The 22,272-nt window shown below is 39.0% G+C and overlaps 2 protein-coding genes across 2 annotated transcripts in view; one reads left to right on the top strand and one right to left on the bottom strand.

Moving 5' to 3' along the window:
- Nucleotides 1–4,284: 4,284 nt before the first annotated feature.
- On the bottom strand, nucleotides 4,285–16,482 carry LOC139712944 (egg peptide speract receptor-like). The gene is made up of 10 exons (XM_071624724.1): nucleotides 16,344–16,482; nucleotides 14,496–14,668; nucleotides 11,523–11,676; nucleotides 10,209–10,387; nucleotides 9,243–9,387; nucleotides 7,833–8,014; nucleotides 7,317–7,506; nucleotides 6,728–6,858; nucleotides 5,917–6,100; nucleotides 4,285–4,563 (listed from the first exon to the last, which is right to left on the bottom strand). The coding sequence occupies exons 1-10, from the start codon at nucleotides 16,480–16,482 to the stop codon at nucleotides 4,418–4,420; spliced, it is 1,623 nt and encodes a 540-aa protein (XP_071480825.1). The 3' UTR covers nucleotides 4,285–4,417.
- A 4,176-nt stretch (nucleotides 16,483–20,658) lies between these two features.
- LOC139712950 (RAB11-binding protein RELCH homolog) overlaps nucleotides 20,659–22,272 on the top strand; it is a 40,702-nt gene continuing 39,088 nt past the window's right edge. Inside the window, exon 1 of the mRNA XM_071624731.1 lies at nucleotides 20,659–20,998. Within this exon, the coding sequence (XP_071480832.1) occupies nucleotides 20,677–20,998 (322 nt within the window). The 5' untranslated portion in view covers nucleotides 20,659–20,676. The remainder of the gene's footprint in view (nucleotides 20,999–22,272) is intronic.

The raw sequence follows: 22,272 nt of genomic DNA, 5'->3' as shown, positions 1-22,272 counted from the left end.
AGATGTGAACCAAGGGAGTAGCCTGCTATATATATATATATGCCTACAGGGTTAGATGATCACAGTTTTCAGCAAGGTACATGACCTGATATTGAAATGGGTTTTCTAAGTTAGCTATTAACTTAATTTTAGGATAGAAACTCGGGAGTAATGTTTTACAATTGTAAGCTACAATATCTAGAAACTTTCACCTTCCAAAGAGGGACAATGTAAGGCAAGAATAGTCAAACAGTGTTTCTCAGAGCAGAGGTTTACTGCTGTATCTATTGCCCAAAATAACAAACAGCACCATTTAAAGTACATCCTTTGCTTGTGGCAATGTTTTCTTTCAAGCTGTGGATCTTAACACAACTGTATGATGAAACTTTTGAAATCACTGATGAGTGTGACTTGGAATACAATTTTGTATGTGGACCAGCAGTTTATCAATGCAGAGAAAAGTAATTTAGAAATGATTTTAACAGTAGGTCCCTGTGCAATAATGTGATGTAATATGTAGTGGTTGCTGCAGTTGTAATGATGATTGCACACGGTAGAATATGCAAGAGCATTTTTCCTTGAGAGAAGATCATTCTTGTGATCAAAGCAGTGAAATCAACAGATGAAATTGGGAACTGTGTTTGAAATCAGGCCTTTTCTTTCTTGTTTTTTTAAGTATCTTGGCTGGCATAAACTCTGGTCTACTAAAGATGGAATATGAGTATTATGGCACATACTGTGTACACTTTGTACAGTGACAGTGTGATCCTGGACAAGCAACAATGAATTTCTGTTAACAGGCACCAGTAATGTAATGTGGTTTGGTCTGCACATAATCTATCCCAAGTGGGAGAAAAAAAGGGTTATTTAGCAAAATATGCTTTTGTAGTCACCAACAAGGTGCCCAAGCATATATATATATATATATAGAGAATAATAATGGTAATTTCAATGAATAACCACACAAAGTCTTGTGTCTATACAGCTATGGCATTGCAGGTACAATGTATTACACTGCTCATATACATTGTTGATGAATACATCAATGTCATGTATTTCACATTTCTCCGGGGAAATAAAAATTGTCCATGATGCCAATCATGTGAAGTCTAGTCCATGCTCTTCCTTCACATTCTCCCAGTTGATTCCTTCATGTTGGAGAGATGTCAAGCTCTGCATCTGTTTGCGCAGAAGGGACTTAAAGTCATGTTGCAAATTAGTGGCCTTTTAACCCTCACTCTGCATGCTACATTATTTTCCTGTTCATAGGTAGGTATGTGTGTAAAATTTGTGCTCATTCAATTATTAATCATTGGCATAGAAAAGATTAAACACAAATACAGTGTATTGTAAGGTGGGTTCGGATTTTGTAACAGAGACATTTGAAATTATCGTAACAGTTTTGCTGTCTTTCCAAGTTGCAATTATGTGTCTCTACTAATTCTACTTTCTCTTTTGGGTAGCTTATTGGTTACAGGTTTTGTAATTGTGCTTATATATATTCAATTTCAGGGTGCTTTCTCTACACACTGATGACTATACCCAGTTGTTGCTTGGGGTATTATGTAAACATGGTTGCCTTGATTTAATTGCCTCTTTTAAAGCCTTTGTGAAGGCAAGCATTCAGCAGAGATATCTTCAAAACTGTGTGAAAGTTTTAAAGAAAGTGTCTTTTTAGTTGTGTCACCAAGATTTTTTGGTACACGTTTTTTTGCTGTTTGTTAGACAAGAACCTCTGCGATCAACTTTGCGTAATATGATGTATTTTCCCCAAAACGAATCCCCAGTGATGATGCAAACCTCAAAAAGTTCAAGGGATGAAAGAGAAAGATTTTGGCATGGACACCCCTACAAGCTACAAAAGATTCCATCCAATAGGGCCTGCATATGTTTTTAGTATAATGCTGCATTACACAAAACTGATGCTTTCCGCATCATTCTCTTATCACACAAAGGAAAGTGATGACTGGCTGTAATCATTCCTCACGATGTCTGTTCATGCTGATTAAATAATGATCCTGCTGCTGTTGTTGATGGTTATGGATATCTTAATCATTTTCTTTCAGTTTTATTACAAGTATTGCTATTCATAATTTGATATGCAAAATAGAGTGTCTGATCCATGTACATGTCCAGTCATGGACATATCTACAGCTTTGTGCTAGTCCACACAAGTAGTCTTGAAGGCATAGCATAAATGCGATTAGGTTGTACCTGTATACAGATACAGTGTATCTCACTGGGCTTGTAAAGTTGGCCAGTACATTTGAATGACAAATTAAACATTGTACTACACATTATGTACTTTTGGTTAATGGCATGTGATTTCAGGTAGTTGTTTTGTTTTATTTTGTTTATCTTGGATATTAGAGCAATTCTGTCTTATCATCATGTTGTGGTAAACTCGTGGCAGCCATTATCAACATTTTATGTATGCCCCATGTGTACTTTATATCATGTAAGAGTCCTGTTCACAGCGGTTCTTTGACATATTATGCCCATGCGACAATTGCTCCCATGAAATATCTGCACACTAGTAAGGCCAAGCGTAAATTCTATAAAACCCACAAACATCACCCTAACACTAATCCTTATCTTCACATCAAACTAAACCTAAAACCCTATCACAGCCATAACCCTACCCAAAGTCTTACAGAAAATGAGAGGGGCAATTGTCGCAGGAGCAAATGTCATGTCACCATTCGCAGTACACGGGCATAGCTACTTGTCCATGGCTTGTTATCCTACACCGGCCATTGATCTCACAAATAGTTTGCTCTATGTGCGCAAAGAACTGTAATATTATGAGTGATATTGTTTTCATTTGTGTTTTTTAACCACCCAAATTTCTTATTATTCCTACTTTATTTTCAATATTTTCAAGTCTAATAATATCTCAAAATCTGTCCATATTTGCAGTCTGAAAGGGCATTTGATTAAAATTTGTTATCATATCACAAAGGCTGTCATAGGAATGTAAAATCACCTTTGCATGTTCTGTTCTGTTTTTTGTTTCAACTTTTGCATGTTGAAAATCCCATGTACATCCTTGTTTGGTTTTTTTCTGTATTTTTGCTTTTAATCTCAACACCATGATGTTCTGTTTTACAAATGGAAAATGTACTGCAATGAGTATACAGTACTTGTGAAAGTGTGAATACTGGTTAGCTCTGGGTATTGGATAACACACAAGTCAGTGGCAAACATGCCCATGTTAATGGGCATGTGATTGGTTGTTTTGATGCGTCACATGAAACATGTTGGACCCGCACAAAATGAGTATCAAAATGTGCAGGAAACATCAATGGAAAAGAAGACATGAGAGATAAATGCAAATGCTGCTGCAGCTGTTGGCAAGACAGCACAGGAAAATGAGGAACATGGCTCTGAAATCATGTTCATTGCAGTGCACCATTTCCATCACCGTCTTGGATATGCAGGCCCGAATTCACGAAGGTGGCTTAAATCTAAACCATGGCTTATGCAAATTCCTTCTGCGGGAATACGATCGACAGATTGCATACGGCAACAGACGTCCAGTAACAAATGTGTGTTGCTACGCGCATTTCAGAGGTACGCCTATTTCACACTTATTTTAGTCCATGGTCTAAATTTAAGCGTCCTTTGTGTATTTGGACTGCAGTGTTCAAAAGAAGGATTAGGGAGAAAAGAATGCCATCATTGTAGATTCTAAGCAATAATATACACATACAGCGCAGACAAATATTTCAATTTCATGTTTTTTTTTTATTTCAATTTGATGTCAAACTTCACTTTTTCAAGGGAACATAAATAAATAATATCTAATGCAAAATAATGCCTGAACTAAAACTATGTTCACAGCAATTGCCTCAAATGTCAATTTCTTCACATCTTTTATCATCAGTCATATCTTACTAATGCTTGAAGGTGTAACAAATTCAGTATCTTGTATCTTTTCATGGTAATTACATCATGTATTACCTTCATAAAAGTTTTTTTTTTTTTTTTTCATGGAACGGTAGGCCTACTGACAGTCTACAAAAATCAGTTTCTTGTTGTCACATACAAAATATTCACAGGTAATGGTTGGCAAACTGCCAGTCTTTGAGTGGTGTATTTCCATCATCAATTGAGGCTTTTTCAAGATTGGCAATACAGTGCAACCCCTCGGCTGTCCTAGGCTTTTCAATCGTCATTTCAGAAAGCCAAGTATGTATCATACGACTTGTAACAGTTTGATCCAGGCAGTTATTCATGCTAATTGGGAAAATTTGTGTTAATAGTGACTTGTTTTGTGGCCATGTTGTAAGTGGATTGCTTCCATGCACTCTGATTAATGATGCCCGTCATTAATAATAAAAAAGGGGAAAAAAATTGCGTTTTTCTGTCCAGCTATGCATTTCCCTCTATTGTGTTGGGTTGAAGTTGTTGCAGGCAATGTCCAAATTGTCAGGGCTTAGGCAGCGGCGGAAACGGCTGCAGACGCTTTCACGACCTTTACGTAGTAGACTACAGCACCAACGACGGCCACGCCACCAACACCGCCACCGACGGCCCCACCAATCAGAGCACCAGAGAGCCCAGACGATAGCGCTGTATGTCCTGCAACACGAACATTTGTGTCAATTGTCACTCTTTGCTTTACGGGTATGTTTCATTGAATCATCGAGCATCAATCCTTGTGAGGCCCAGGAATATATGTAATTAGCTGCAAGGGTAGCCTGGCCATCCTTCTGCCTCCACCAACTTTCAGAAACACACTTGTATTGATGTCCATGCTCAAGCTTTTTCAAACTTTTATACAAATGCTTATGAATAGGTTGAGTAACTGCAGGGTCAGATGTGACATGCATCACAAGACCCACATAAAGTCACATGGGACAAGCTACTTCCCAAAAGGCTTGAAGGTATGTAATGGTCTAATGGATCACTACAGTGGACTCCCGTTATAACGAAGTCCTTGGGACCGGCAGTTTTCTTTCGAAATTTTGTTATAAGTGAACAATTAAACAATAAAAATACATAGAGCCGATAATGTTGCGGCCTGAATTTTATTTCGTCGTAACCGGAATTTTGTTATAACCTGCTTTCTTCACCACCCACAAAGTACATCTATAGGCACGGTTAGACTGGCAAAAGATCGCGATCTTTAAGATCTCGAAGTTTTGCCAGTGTGACCGCAAACTTCCTGTGAAACTTCCCGATCTGTTCTCGTTCGGTGCCTCCGAAGCGCGAGGCCACTGTCATGACAGATGTGCATTGTTACGTCACAACCACTAACCATCAGACGGCGCACTCTTGCTTGCGCGCATATCAATGGCCCAAACTTCGCGATCTTAAACTTCTCGATCTTTTGCCAGTCTGACCGCGCCTTATGTGTACTCAAGCCCACAAAACAACTTTTTTGAACAGTTTGCAGTAGCATTGGTAGGTTGAAATACTTGTGAATAGTGCATGCTGAACAAGCATGTGGACTTGCAGGTTAATCTGGTGATCCCTACCTTCGTAGTGGTTGCTATGAAGTTTTGAATCATTTTTGTGTTTGCACAATGAAGAGGGAGTCTAGTGTCTCAATAGACCCATAATGTTCAAACCCATTTCCTCAACAGTATTATTCCTACAAGCTGGATTTTTTTGTTGTTGATATTTTTCAATTCATGATAAACATCCAGATGTGACAAGTATTGCATTATCTTTAGAGCCAAGAATCTCTCTTCTCAAAATATGGCCTTAAAAAAAAAAGACATTCAAGGTGACTTCTTGTCGGTTTTGTGATGCAAGCTAGCAAACACATTATACAACACCAAATTCACTGTAGTAATCATTTTTGCATCAGGGGATATATGATGTACGATGTGTTTAATTTTGTTCTTAACTTTGCTTATGGTCAGCATCATGTCTACCTGATGGGATACGACAATTTCATTAACCCGTCGTGAAGAGGAATCTACAAACCTTCGCAAGCGACTCCAACATCACCAGTCGTGCACGAGAAGGTTTCGGACACTGTTAGCTCACACTCCGGCAGGGTTTCATTGGCCACACCCGAGCAGACGACGGTGGAGAGGATGAAAGGCATATCTTTGTCCTTGGGAGCAGAAACTTCACTACTCGTGGCAGCTCGTGTGTCTTCTCCCCACTATACAGAAACAAAAGACATTAGTGACAGCTAGACTTTCATATGCATGAAGCTGCCTATTTGGGAGACGCATTCAATATCGCACCTATAGATGCCCATTTATATACAGGGCACTTTAAGTGCGCCAGGAGTGCTCTCAAAGCATTCTATGCTCTCTATGAACAGACTAGGTTCAAGAGTCCTCTTGAAGCGCTCCGAGTCCTGCACAAACGCTCATTAACATTTAAAGCCCATCGAAAGGATATCAGTGTGCTCTGTCTCTGTTCATGGAGCGCTCTTGTGCCCAACTTTGTGTATACATGGAGTATTAGAAAGTTGTCAAAACATGTACTTATTAATGAACTATCAAATTTCATTATTGTCTAAATAGCAACATGTAACTATGGCCCAAAGCATAAGTCCTGTGCTTGTTGCTGTGAAAATATTTGCCTAGTATAGATCCATGCTCATTTTCATTCTATTCTTTCATGCTTAAAACTGCAGTAGCAGTGGAGTTTTGTTGTGCGATGCTCGGTTGTATACCCAAAGTAATCACTCAAGTTGAGAAGGAAAGACTGTTGCACCATGCAAGCTAAATGAGCAAAAAACGAATGAAGACAAAAAAAAAAATGAGCAAGGAGACTGTACCCCGTGCCCTGCGTGGTAGCAAGCAGTCTTCGCATCATTGTCGGTCCAGTCTGGGTCGCACACACGGCCCCAGCCATTGCCCAGGCTGACCTCCACACGGCCGATGCCAGTTCCTATCCCAACGATACGAACTGCAAACAAGACAGATGGCATATAGGTGTATTGGCACATCAATCATTGAGCTGAGCCAAAGATGATGCACCCCCTAGTCAACATCAGTTACTGTGGTATTCCAACAACTTTAGGATATATCAATCACAGCTGCATCTATCACGGCAAACTCAAGTCAGATGGGGTTGCAGTCATCTGCAGTATGACTGTCACCCTCATGTACCTTGCCATTTTTCTTGAAAAGTCTGAATTGAACTTCCTTTAACGAATTTATTTAAACTATCACATGTGGTTTCATTAACAGCAATGAGGTATTTCACCTTGACATTTCACCAACTTAGTTGCACCAACCACGTAAAAATAAATTATTTTGTAATACACTGTATCATCATTTTATTGATATCATAGTTAGCACATGAAGCATTTAGAGACCCTTAGCACTACTGTGTCATAGCGTGGTGTTATATTTTACACTTACCCCTGGTGTCTTTCTGCAGGACTTCTATTGTATCGGTGTCTTGAGTGGCGCACACTACTCCTGCATCCTCCACATGTTTGCAGGCGTGGGTCCATCCATCTCGTCTGTGGCAGTCGATAAGGCCCTCCTCTGTCCCGGTGCACATCATGTACGAGGTGTGGATGGGGATGTACGTGTAGCCAAAGTCCTCCTGCCAGCAAGTATAGGTTGAAGGAGAAAGGATGGGGACAAGACTTTCTTGTTAGAGAGTGAGGGATTTCCTCAGTAAATCACCAAATCCTGGAAGTCATTACCAAGGAGGTGGGAAAGTGAGCTACTCTGAAGTATGGAGTTACATTAAGATAGGGCCTATAGAAAGCTTTTTAACAGCAGAAAATTGCTAGAGAGGTACCTTGAATTTCTTTTCTTGTGTAAAATTGACAGTTCACCATTGACATCATCATTGCAGTTTGTATTCATCAAAAAATGAATATGGCTCGGTGGTAGTATGTCCCAAATAGAGTAGTAGGTACTTACCCCCTTGTACCCAGTGGCCCTAATGGCACCACGATAGCCAAGCTGTCGACACACCACGTTGGCATCGGCCCAGTCCCATCCATCGTCGCAGATGGTGCCCCACTGCTCATCGTGGTATATCTCCACCCTTCCCTCATGGGGACCTGACCCATCCATCAGGCGGACATCCCCTTCTCTGTTTGCTGGGTACAGAAAAGACAGTACAGAATTCAAGTAGATACACTCCCTGTTGCAAAAGACTCCCACTAGTACCCATACTCGTGGTTAGGAGTTGGCACTGACGAAAGTTAATGACTTAAATTCAGGGTTCAGATCTTGGTGTAAAAACACATTCAAGCTCAATGCACTACCTGTGTACTTATCTTATTTTTATGCCTCCGCAACGAAGTGGCCGGAGGCATTATGTTTTCGGGTCGTCTGTCCGTCCGTCCGTACGTCCGTCCGTCCCGTTTTGTTTTTGTCGATATCTCAAGAACCGTGTGGTGGTTTTACATCAAACTTGGTATGAGGGTATATCCTTGGGGGATAATACTTTGTGTGGATTTTAGGGTCACAGGGTCAAAGGTCAAAGGTCACAGGTTTTATTTTGTGGAAAAAAAAATTGAAATTTCATGTTTTTCTCCATATCTCGCAAATGGTTCAAGGTATCTTCATGGAACTTAGTATATATGCTTGTACCGATGGGCAGTGATTATCTAGGGAAGTTGGGGGTCATGGGTCAAAGGTCAGGGGGTCAAAGGTCAAGGTCAACTCCTCAAAATATCACTACTTTCCTTAAAATGCAATAGGCTGAAGGTTTTTTTTTTTAAACTTGATGTATGGCATGTATTACCCAATATATATTTTTTGGGAAGTTTCTTGCCAAAAGGTAAAAGGTCAGTGAAAGTGCTAAATTGCACTTTTTCCTCCATATCTCGAAAGTAACTCAAGGTATCATCATGAAACTTACATATTTATGCATGTTCAACCTAACAGTGATTCTCTTTGGAACTGTGAGGTCAAAGGTCAAAGGCCAGGTTTAGATAATGCTATTTTCCCATTTGATACTGAAATTATACTTTTTCTCAATACCTTGAAAATTACTAAATGCATAAACTTATAAAAGGGTCAAAAGTCAAGTAAAAATCATCAGTTCCCCAAATACCTGCACTCTGACATTTTAATCATTCATCCAATTGAACCTAGTTCTAGGAAAGTAAACATTCAGCACATTTGTGTCAAACCTGTCATTTTAATATTTTGCCAATTGTGTGAAACTGTCATCACACATTGTCAAGACAGTGTACTATAGACCTATTAGGAGAACCATGCATTATGGCGGAGGCATATCAGTAGCCGTAGCGATATATCTAGTTTAACAATAGCTTTGGAAAATCTTGTAGAAACAATTTCAAAGACACTCATACTTACGCTTGCAGACAACACCCATATCGTATGACTTGATGCAATTGTGACCAAAGGGTCCGTTGGGTAATCCGCACTGGGTGATATGTGTCTCAGTACCATCACATGTGAGATCATCAACGATGATTGGACCAACGCCTTGTGGGAACATCTATGAAGCCAACAGATGCAAGAGATTTAGATTCCCCGACTCCTTTATTGACTGCCCAAGGAAGTAGAGTCAGCAAAGTTTATCATCGAACCTGAGACGATTTGATATTATTCTTGCTGCCCACTTGTCGGGACAAATTCGAAACTGTTAAAGAACATTATAAGGGAATGGTATTTTGAAACAGAAATGTGTGTCTGGTAAATATCTTCGCACTTTGGTTTTTCTAGAAATAAACCCCGATGTTATGCATTTGGCATTGATGAAGATTAAAAAAAACCACACTCACACACATACAAAGAAAAAAGCACTTACAACCCTTCAAAATGCACCCCACAAAAACTTTCATTTAACTTCCTGTCATGTTCTGTCAAATATTCTGCTGAGTTGCTTTGTAATAATTTTTGACAAAGTCAACTCGATTCTGGCAGGCACAGGGCCTACAAATGTACAATAAAAACGATAAACTTAGTATAAGATACTGTATACGCCATATATTTCACGAGTCTAAATTTTCGCGAATCGGGAATCCCGACGATTTCGCAAGTGGTTAAATTCGCGATCGTAGAGTCCTGTACTGAACGAAGAAATGTACACGTGTACGTCACATCCACATCGGGATCAGAGTCAATATTTTTGTGTGTCTTTAATTTCACGAATAGCACCTGACTCGCGAAATTCGCGAAAATAAAAACCTTGCGAAATATTCGGCGTATGCAGTAGTCCGACACTGGAATAATTAAAGGCAAAAATTAAAGTGCCCTCCCTCCCCCCCCCCCCAAAAAAAAAGAGGTTTGAACCGACCACTCATCAAAATAACTCACATCAGCACCAAAGCTTTCAACGCCTCTGATGAACCCTAGCTGTCGGCAGACCACGTTGCCATCAACCTTCTCAAATTCTTGCTTGCATACAGAGCCCCACACTCCAGACCAGAATACCTCCACTGTCCCCTCGTTAGGAGAATCGCCATTAGCCAGTCGCAGAGTTCCATCAGCAGGATCTGTAAAATGTTAGGAACTGTGATGTATTACATGTGACAATGACAGTGACCACAGCAGCAGCAAATTAACATACAGCTGTACTCTTGCTCCTGCAGGATGTATGAACATTGAATATATTATCATATCCTCGGGCTGGTATCACTGAACCATGTTATGTATTTAAAGTGATCGTATAGTTTTGGTTGAGACCTAATTTCAGGTTTCTAACATTTCTTGGTAAGATAATGAAAAACCTCTTATGAAACATGAAAAAGCATGTAATTCTATGAGGAATTCAAAGATTATTTGACGAAAATTGGTTTTGAAATGGCTGAGGTATCCAAAACAGAGCGATTCTGATAAAGTGTGGGACCCACACTTTATTACGATCGCTTTGTTTTACTTTGTTTTTGCATGTTTCAGTCATTCCAAACCCGAATCTCATCAAATAAACTTTGAATTCCTGTTAAAATGGTATGCTCTGTACTATATCATAAGTGTTTTCTTGGTAAAGTTAGAAGCCCAATTCTCATCTCCACCAATACTGTACTATCCCTTTAAGCATATGTCATCCCATAAGATGGCCCAGAGATTACTCAAATTGAATCTCGAACTTTGAGTTTCATTAGAGCCAAGCCACCCACTTTTCATGTGGCCTATTTTGCTTATTTCATTTCTGAACTGTTTGGTGCTATTGAAGTTTGTATATATTACTTCTGGATCACAAACGAGTATGACTGTAATATTTTCAAGGTGAATAATTTTTATAATTAGAATTAAGAAAGAAGTCACACAAATAATTCTGAGGATGGAGCATAATTATCAACTGCCTCTTCACCATAACCACTAACACCATCAAACTACCATTATCTGCTACATCAATGATCAGGATTTCTGGACGTGGAGCTCTCAGGGGTTGAAGATGAAATGTATCAGAAACACTTGCGGACAACTACTCTCTCATTACTTACTTACTACATTTCTTACCTTGTCGTACTTTGGTCCCAGTGTCAGGATTTATAAGCTGTTGATTCGATCTTGAATGTACCATATACGCAAGTTACCAAATATTAATTTGGAGCTTTGGATCTACTGCAACCTCGCATCTCCTTCACCAAAGAAATGGTCTGAATCACAAAAACGACACAGCCTTACCTCTTGGCTCGCAGATGACACCAGCTCCCCACTGGGTGTTACAAATACCAGGTCTTCCATATGGGCGATGAAAACACTCATCAAGCCTAGTCTCGTTTCCCAGGCAGCCATATTTATATGCCCAAAAGGTAACTGTTTGGTCTCCAAAGAATGACTGGAATGAGATAAAGTGGGGTAATAATAAAAAAAAACCTAGAAATGTCGCTACGGCGACTGGTGTATGCCTCCGCCATAATGCATGGTTCTCCTAATAGGTCTATAGTACAATGTCTTGACAATGTGTGATGACAGTTTCACACAATTGGCAAAATATTAAAATGACAGGTTTGCCACAAATGTGATGAATGTTCACCTTCCTAGAACTAGGTTCAATTGGATGAATGATTAAAACGTCAGAGTGCAGGTATTTGGGGGAACTGATGATTTTTACTTGACTTTTGACCCTTTTATAAGTTTATGCATTGAGTAATTTTCAAGGTATTGAGAAAAAGTATCATTTCAGTATCAAATGGTAAAATAATATTATCTAAACCTGGCCTTTGACCTTTGACCTCACAGTTCCAGAGAGAATCACTGTTAGGTAGAACATGCATAAATATGTAAGTTTCATGATAATAGCTTGAGTTACTTTTGAGATATGGAGGAAGAAGTGCAATTTAGCACTTTCACTTGACCTTTGACCTTTTGACCTTTGACCTTTTGGCAAGAAACTTCCCACAGAATATATATTGGGTTATACATGCATACATCAAGTTTTTAAAAAATTCTTCAGGCATTGCATAAATATAAGGAAAGTAGTGATATTTTGAGGAGTTGACCTTGACCTTTGAACCATGACCTTTGACCCATGACCCCCAACTTCCCTAGATAATCACTGCCCATCGGTACATGCATATATACTAAGTTCGATGAAGATACCTTGAACCATTTGCGAGATATGGAGAAAAACATGAAATTTCAACCTTTTTTTCACAAAATAACCTGTGACCTTTGACCTTTGACCCCCTGACCCTAAAATCCACACAAAGTATCATCCCCCCAGGATATACCCTCATACCAAGTTTGATGCAAAACCACCTCACGGTTCTTGAGATATCGACAAAAACAAAACGGGACGGCCAGACGTACGGACGGACGGACAGACGACCCGAAAACATAATGCCTCCGGCCACTTCGTTGGCGGAGGCATAAAAAGATGTAGGCCTACGCATGACAACATTTGGCATGAAGACACTGCATGGTATAAGTTTCCTATTAAACCATAGGGCCTACTGTATGTAACTCATTGCTGCCTGAAAGGACATGTACGATACTGACATTTACTATTCACGGTATTGATACTTCACATAGAATGAAATAACTCAATTGCCATGCATTTATGTCCAACAATAAGATACAAACTTTGCTGAAATCACATGAAGTTCACATTGTTCTCACTTGAATGCTTCTGGCTCTGTGGTTAAATCTCAGAAAAAGACCTTCATGATTATGCTCTTTAACACATACAAAATACACTTTGCATATCACATGCCGAATATTTAGTGAAGACCAACAGTGATGGTTTTGAATTGATTTTGAATATTTGATGAAATTTCATGAAATCCCTACATTGACTTTGACATGGCAATTGTTCATGAATTTGATAGCTGCACTGCTCTACATCATTCATGTGCAGAGTTTGACATTAAAAAAAAAAAAAAATTCAGCAGTAAATGTGAAAGTGCATCACAAAACCAACAAAAAGTCGCAAGCCCCAATTTTACATAATAACTCAAAATGGGTAAAATGGGTCAACCTAGTTTTGTATATTTTCTCAAAAAGCAACTCCTCTTCTATAACATTAAGTTTGGAACCAAAACACAAATAGCAAATTATGTTTACCAGGTAAGCAGTTTTTCTGGAACACCTTTTTGTAGAATAGTGTAATTAGGAATGTCCTAGGTTACACACTCGTCACTTTCAACTCCAATAACTTTTGAAAGGTTGATGCTACTGCTTATAAAGTTAGTGCTACCACAGTCGTGAATAGAATGTGTTAATGGATTGTGCAAAATTTCAGCTTAAAATCCCTTCACTTTGGTGCTATAAAGTTTTATATCCTGTTTTGTGTGTGTGTGTGTCCCATTCATTGCACAGATCCAGAGCATAGCTTGATAAGATTAAGGGCTTGTAACCACACTTCAAAGCCTCTTTTCCTTAGTGCACGTTTTGCCCGGAGTGTGTACTCTCTTTCCATTATTCAGATTTGTCAGGAAAGCCTATTTGTATTGTTGAGTTAACATATCATATCAAAGCTTTAGAGTCTGCTCTTTCAGAATCTGCCTTTAATTAAAAACCCATATCTGGTGACTTTTGTTGGTTTTGTGATGCAGGCTCACAAATAGTTGGACATCTCGTTTCAATATATTATAGCATGCAACCCAATGAAGTGGATTAAAAAGCAAAGGATTCTTTTTTTTTCTCTCTTTTAACATGAGAAATGCACAACACAAAATATGCTCAAATTTTCATATAGAAATTTTCTGCATTTGTTGTGTTCCCCTTTTTTTATTAGATGAATTAAATCAGAGCTCAGATGGATGTTCTAATTGCCTGCTGTATATCATTATCCATAACCACATATTTGTAACCTCTTGATTTGTTGCAATCAGCTACACACAACAAAATAACGGACACAGTATTAATGATTTTGGTTGTGGATGCACTTTTACTCAATGTATTCAAAAAGAGTATACATTTTGCATTGTAAAATCATTGCAAAAAGAAATCAAGAGTAATGATGATAACATCGATAATAATCAATGATCAACATCATGATCACCAGAAATTCTAGTGAAATATGTCACATAAATTCCTTCATTAAACAATTAGTAGACCTCGTAGGGTTTCTCTAGACGTGGCTTCATCACATAGAATCTTCTGGGTACTGTTACTGGCATGCAATGTTCCGAGATTCTAATTTTCTATATTTACCCTATCCAAGGCTTTTGTTGCCTGTGGAAAGCCGAGCTGCTTGCAAGTGATATTGGCATCGTTAATATCCCATAAATAGTCGCATATTCCACCCCAGCGATTCTGATGCCAGATTTCTACATTTCCTTCATTGGGCGTCCTCCCATGGACAAGTCTCAAGTTTCCTTCCACAGCTGTTGGAGCAAACAGAAGAAACACATGTTGTTTGATAAACATATGACATCCTGATTATTCTATACATTCTCTACACCTCTAGATCTAACCGTTAGATCTAGACCGTCTATGATAGCCAAGGGTTTATAGAGTTAATAGGGTTAATAGCCATAACAAAAAGGCTGAAGTGAAAGTGATACAGACCATACTCTTATAACTCCAAGTATAAACCTCATCTGAACAGGGACGCCAAGTTCAAAAAATCTTTATGAGTGAGATTGTCATGACTCGGCATCTCGGCGAACGAATGTGCGTGCCAGCGAGGGTGTGGGAGGGGTTTTTCCCCCCTGTGGCCTCCCACGTTAGGGAACTTTTTCAATTTTTAGCTCTTAATGGTGCGATCAGGTGCATACTTAAGTGACTATTGTTTACTTATTTTGAAAGACAAAAAGTAAAAGATACCTTCAATTGCAACTATCATTTTAGTCTTTTGAGTTATGCTCATTATTATAGGCCCAAGTTGCAGACTTCGCCCGATGCGTGATAAAAATGGGTGCCAAGCGTGAGACCGTGAGACGGCCCCTAAATGCTTGAGTCTCACACAGAATGCGTGAGACTTGGTTAATGGTACGTAGCTCTGTCTGAATCTTCTTCATGTCTAAGTAGAGCTCTAATGTTAACTTTTAACTGTGTTAGTTATGTTATTATTTAATAGCTAGAAACCTAGTAGAAAAAGTCTATCTAGAACCCTAACTGACTCTATAGAGTACAACTGTAGTTACATTGTAACGTTAGGCTTTTTGTGCTACTTGGGGGCATTTCATGAAGGAACTTGTCGGATGAAATATCTGACAAGTCAATTATATCCGACAAGTTTTGAGAAATTCTTTAGTCTGATTGGCTGATTTCTCTGAACTTGTCAGATATAATTGACTTGTCGGACATTTTATCCGACAAGTTCCTTCATGAAATGCCCAGGGTCTAACTGTTTAGATCACACATTTTACGTTAACTAGGACACTTTTTTTTTGACTAACGCAGCCTAGACTAGTCACGTTTTTACAGCTACTGGGTTGTGTAGGGCCTACAGACCCAGTGACACTAGTCTAGAGCCCTGGGCTCTAGGAACCTATTGTTATAATTTTCTATAGTTAATACTCTAGAAACAATACAATAAATAGAGGCATCTAACTTCGTTAGGACTTAGGTTGCCAGTGCGTAGAGTCAACTTGGTCTAACTAGTATAGAACCGTCTGTAAGAATTGTAGATTCTAATCTTCAATGCATAATTCATTCGATAGCTCTTTGTCTATTTCTACATCTACTGTAGATTAGGCCTACTAGGATCTAGAGAAGTGTTGGAACTATTCAAACCTGATTGGAATCCTATCGTAATACTGGCCTATCGTATCGGCCATCGCGACGATACCGGTACCCGGTGTTCCCCTGAAATCAGCTGTTGGTGTGTTACTTCTGTTTCAGTGTTCTGTTGAGTGTTTAAAAGTTATAACTTTCTAGAGGTCTAACTGTTTGTTAGACGTCTATCTAACAATATGGTTAGACGCCCCTTGTTTGCACCGTGGCCACTGCACTGGACAATATCAATTATCATGACTAGGATCTCAGTTCTAATAACGTTAGGGCTTATTTTTACCGTAGTTTTTAGAGTCCAGAGGCCTTGCATTCATGACTTACGTTCTCGACCGTAGTTTTGTTCAGCGATGAAATACTCTGACAGATCGACTGCACAAACTTCTCCGATTAAGACTCCAACGCAAAGAGCCATGCAAACAAGCAAACATCTTGGTTTTGACATCAGTGAGACTGCCATCATGTCTTTTGCCTAAACGTTTCCTCTACTGCGATGGACCTGTCCTGTGGCAGTTTGCTTGTTTGAAACAACTTTCAACTTTGAAATTCCTTGTTGATTAACTGGTTGCATGAAGTTTGTGGCATGAAGATTACAACACAATCACAATACATACAAATCACGCGTATCCTTGATACAAAGTTTGTGCGTGCGTGACATATGTGAGAAAATAGGGTTGCTAGGAAATAATTCTATCACAGCAGCTAATACGCTCACTATTGCGCGTATCTACGCGCTGGTATGTGTGTAATATATATAGTATCTTCGCCTGCATGAAATGCGCGTACTCATATATTATGATGTCACCATCAACACCACTGTGACATCATGAACTATAAGTAGTTGTAATCAACGACCAAAAAGACATTGTACTACGTGTAGTAAGACGAATCATACTCGGTAAAAGTATAGAATTTCGTCCAGAGGTAAGTGTAATAAAAATTCATAGGCCTAACGTTACAGATATTGCCTTTTTGGTGTGACCAAGGGCGCCTTAAGCCCGGGGGGGGGGGGGGGCACTCCCATCCCCCCCCCCCCAAAAAAAAAAACAAATTGGGGGGGGGGGGGGGGGGGGACAAAACGAGTATTCGGCCCCCAAGTGCCCCCCGTAAAAAGATATATTTTTTTTCAATTATTTACAGACCAAAATGAATAATAAAGGCATTTTTATTGTCTAAAAGTTGTCAATCTCATATCTGAAAACGCGAAATTTTCGCCCCCTTTATAATACACTAATAATAATATTAGTGTATAGGCCTATACACTAACATTTACTTATGAGTTATGAGTAAAATTTAGTGTAGTATATAGATGGTAGCCTCGCGTCCTCCAGTGTGCACCCTGAAACATATACCTTTATTATAGTAAACCTTTCATTTTTCCCTTTCTTCTATGCTTTCTAGCAATATAAGAGTGATTTTCATTGCTCGAACAATGCGATCACGTTTACGCTTTTAATGAATACATTTCAGACGAATGACAAAGTGAAAGTGGCTATCTTGCTCTGCCAGTACATATAGTAAAATGAAAAGGTTTCATAAGTTATGATCCCTGAGGCCCTTCGCAGTGATTTCTTTTTTTTTCTTAATTCCCTAGAAATTTGATTTAAAATGCTCTATAAACACGACTTTTATACTCTGTTTTTACAAAAAGTCCTTAACATGGGAGGAGGTTCCCCCCTCCCACACCCTCGCCGAGGATCTCACACCGTCACACTAATGTGCCCCCGTATGTTATAATCATACTCCTTCGCAGTGATTTTTTTTTAAAAACTATGTTTAATTCCCTAGAAATTTTATTCAAAATGCTATATAAACGCGCCTTTTATACTCTGATTTTTTTTTTTTTTTTACAAAAGTCCCTGTGAGTATACCGTGGGAGGGGGTATCCCCCTCCCACCCCCCTCCCCTCCTCGGTCGCCTGTAATTGCTTCCTCGCCGAGGATCTCACACCGTCACATAAAATAATGTACCCCCCGGATGTTATAATCATAGTACTTCGCACTGTCTTTTTTTTTCTAATTCCCTAGAAATTTGTTTTTAAATGCTATATAAACGCGACTTTTGTACTCTGTTTTTACAAAAAGTCTCTACCGTGGAAAGGGTGGTATCCCCCCTCCCACACCCTCGCCGAGGATCTTACACCGTCACATAAAATAATATACCCCCTGATGTTATAATCATAGTACTTCGCACTGTTTCTTTTCTTTACTATGTTTAATCAGTAGAAATTTGCTTTTAAATGCTCTATAAACGCAACTTCTGTACTTTGTTTTTACGAAAAGTCCCTACCGTGGCACACCTTCCCCCCGCTCGGTCGCTTCGCTCCCTCGCCGAGGATCTCACACCGTCATAATATTAATGTGCCCCCGTCGAGATTTTGCCCCCCCCCAAAAAAAACAAACAAACAAAAAACAAACAAACAAACAAACAAACAAACAACAAACAAACAAACAAAACCAAAAAAAAAAGAAGTTTTTCGGAGCGCTTTGGTGTGACATTGTAAGACCTGACATCCCTAGCACTACTGCACTTACTAGTAAACTAGTATGAAAGTCAATTAGACATATGGGTTTGTTTCAGAAACAGTATAATGCTCAAGGCTATGGCTGCAGTTGGCGGATCCAGAGGCGCGCCCCCTTTCCTGAAAATAAAAGTAATAAAAAAGGAACAAATAAAATGGGGGACGTGCACCCCCTTTAATTTTCGATTGTTAATTTGTATATAGTGGCATCTTATGGAATCCGGATAGGACTAAGGAAGATATGACATTATTTTTGCCCACATTTTGCTGGAAAACATTCTCGACCAGTCCTTATATGAATATTCAAATGAGTAAGTTGACGATGTCATACTCTCACAATTTCTAATTGTTTTCATATGCAGAAATGACAGAAGTCTCATATTTCAGCTGTATGGATATAAAACTTGCCTTAAAACTGGCCTATAATAAAAAAGAACTTGGATTAGCTAAAAATGAAAAAAAAAACCCGAATATCATTATAATACCACATATTAACATACATGAAAAATTGTGAACGTATGACATCATCAACTCGCTCATTTGAATATTCATAAGGACTGGTCAAGAAATGTTTTCCAAAAAAAAAAAAAGAATGTGAAATTTCAAAGTGACATATCTTTTTTACTTCTCATCCGATTTTTGTCATTTTTGTATCGTTCTGTAGGGAATTCTCTTTCTTTTGAAGTTTATTTATTTTGGGGTGGATTTCCTTTCTTTCTATTGATTGATTGATTGATTGATTGATTGATTGATTTATGTATGTATTTATTACCCAGGCTATTGCGGTCTCCTCAAAATGTTGCTCGGATGTTGTCGCGGTAACTTTTGCCAAATTCTACACCGACATTTAATACCGTCAGTACGCCACATTACCCGACAACCCTATTTATAGTAGAACGAAACCGCGGTAAAATTCCTTTGATACATTTAACACCTATCTGATCTCTTGAGACAAAGGGCTTAATAAATGAGATCAGTGAAAACGTTTTCGTTTGCTAACACGATTAGTGTATTGCTTCCTATGAGTGTGAACGGGCGGGCGGGGTATACGTAGTCGCATCAGTGGACACACTACCCATCAGAGAATGTTTTTGGTGTGTGTCTCTTAAAACGGTAGGCCCTACCCCTCATTCTCTCCCGCGGTTTTATTGGTCGAGGCGAGGGAACGTTGTCGCCGCGGTACAGATACATTGTGGAATTGATAGTAAGAAGTTTTTTTTTTTTAAACAAACTCAAGGGCAGCGGAAAGTTTTCGGGGGGGGGGGGGGCGAGATCGGGGAATGGGGTCACTCTAAAGACTACCTTCGGAAAATATGGGCGCCTGTTATTTATTTATCAATCATTATTACTATTATTATTATCATCATTATTATTAGCATTTTTATTTTTTACAGAGCATAAAAACCGGAGGAGGCTTCAGCCCCACATCCCCACCCCCTTCCGCTGCCCTGAACCTTGCATCTATAAAAGTTCAATCGATTGATAACAAGGAAGGCCTATATGTATAAACTGTATAGTTTCCTCTTTGCAAAATAAAAAGAAAGTAAATCAATAAGGCAATCCTGGTTTACAAAGCTAAATTATTTTAGGCTTCCAACTTCAGCACAGCCATATGTAATTATCCCCCTGAAATTTGGGGAAAAAATAAGTGATATATGTATTAAAGTAACATAACGATGGAATCCCATTTTCTTTGCTCAATTTTCCACAAATAAATAATTAAATTTAGGTGGCTTTAGGGCTTAATAGGGTTAGAGTTTAAGGTTAGGGTTAGGTTTAGGTGCTGTGCTGAAATTAGAAGCCTAAAATGATTTAGGCCACTAACCCATAATAGCCATGAAGAAAACAAAATGAAATAAGTACCGGTACGAAAATTTTTACGCCCTATTGGAAGAGAGGTGCCGATTTAGCACACGCCGCATTTTGCGGTCGAACGTCTGACGTCGACCTGTCTGGCTCCCTGCTTGCCGCACACACACACACAAATACAGGGAAAAGATAACGTACAATTGTACATAGCGTACGAGTATGCACCGTAAATGTGTACACATCTACAGTCTGTGCGGCGCGTTTACGTGTGTAATGCATCATCCATCAATCAAATGCAATCATCATCAGCAACACATCAAAACAGACATGGCGGACTACAATCCGTTCTTCGAGGATACAGACGGAGAAATTGACGACAGCATAGTTGCCGCTGTCGAAGACGAAAAACCAAGAAAACCAGCAACATCATCCGAATCGCCTCGAACTCCTGAGAGAAAAGACGAACTCAATTATGATTCCATCGCTGTGAAATTACTGAAAGACAACCTGCTGCTTTCTGCTTTGGAGCTACACACTGAACTGACCGAGAATGGCCGACAGCTGCCCCGCCTCCGCGACTACTTTTCCAATCCAGGGAATTTCGAAAAGCAGGCAGAACGCGGTTCTCCCTTGGTCGGCGGAAGCCTATGTGAGTATAACCAAAGTTTTGGTAGACTGAACCAGTGACATAGCATGATTTGCGGAAGTAATACAGTTAGACTATTGGTCATTTCCCTGCCAATGGTGCTGTGTGACTGATAATCACCTTTGGTAATTTACTGACACTGTCACTGAACTGGCTACCGGGCTACTGTGCCACAGCAGTGGGCACAGCTAACTGTTACACTGAAGTACACAGCCACTTCAGCTTCCATGGATATGATCATGAATATATAACCCTCCAACGTTACCAGTTCTACACTTGATGAAGATTGTAATGTTAGATGCTAATAACTTGTCACCAACATTACTTACTTCTCTCGCGATTATCACTTTACCAAATGAAATGTTTTTCTATTGATGGCTAGATTTTACCAATAACCAAGGTTGTTTCATCAAACTACATTGACGGATTGTACCTACCCCAAGACAAATGACAAATGACAATTTATTGACATTGTGAATGATGCAGTTTATGCCCCCTTACAGTATGTGACAATATTCTTGCAGACCTTTTCATTTTGGAGGGGTTTTATGACTTTTTTTTTTCAAGTTTACTGCAAGTGAAGAAATGAAACTGTTGTAACATTAGATTTTTTTTTTTACACTAGTGTCGTGATTGTATTTAAAAAGACAGTAGGACACATACAATCAAAGAAATACACTTGTGTAACAATATCATGTAAAAAATGGTCTAAAATGTGGAATTATTTATAAACAAGTGAAGTTCTGTGAAATTGATCCAGCACGAAAACATTATGCATACTGGTAGTACATTTTAGTAGCTCCCACTATTACACCTTCAAATAGGAATCTGCCAAGCATACTGTAAAATGAGGAATGTTCGCGTGCATTTTAATTTTACGAAATACACTTGTGTAACAATATCATGTAAAAAATGGTCTAAAATGTGGAATTATTTATGAACAAGTGAAGTTCTGTGAAATTGATCCAGCACGAAAACATTATGCATACTGGTAGTACATTTTAGTAGCTCCCACTATTACACCTTCAAGTAGGAATCTGCCAAGCATACTGTAAAATGAGGAATGTTTGCGTGCATTTTAATATTACGAATTTCGCAAGAGCCAAGACTTGCGAAATTAAAATGCACGCGAAAGTTCTTGTCTATACTATATGCATTGAATGTTAGAGGCAACTTGTGAAAATTTCATGCTGCAAAAAAGGCTGTCGGCTCCAATTCGTGAAAATATTGTGTTTTACAGTAAGTTAGACCTACATGTAGATATCTGACGTTGCATT

The sequence above is a fragment of the Diadema antillarum genome, unplaced genomic scaffold (genome assembly GCF_040938485.1).
Source record: "Diadema antillarum isolate AM-2024a unplaced genomic scaffold, OU_Dant_1.0 seq00001879_RagTag, whole genome shotgun sequence".
NCBI classification, from domain to species: Eukaryota; Metazoa; Echinodermata; class Echinoidea; order Diadematoida; family Diadematidae; genus Diadema; species Diadema antillarum.
Note: the sequence above shows the minus strand (reverse complement) of the source record. Positions and strands in the feature narration are given on the sequence as shown.

What these genes read in the sequence shown, in the direction of transcription:
- LOC139712944 (XM_071624724.1), bottom strand. Translation starts at nt 16,482, where the DNA reads ATGATGGCAGTCTCACTGATGTCAAAACCAAGATGTTTGCTTGTTTGC. An exon ending in ACAAAACTACGGTCGAGAAC is followed by an intron (nt 14,669 to 16,343) that starts GTAAGTCATGAA and finishes TTGCTCCAACAG; the next exon opens with CTGTGGAAGGAAACTTGAGA. An exon ending in CCTGCAGAAAGACACCAGGG is followed by an intron (nt 6,859 to 7,316) that starts GTAAGTGTAAAA and finishes TCTTGTTTGCAG; the next exon opens with TTCGTATCGTTGGGATAGGA.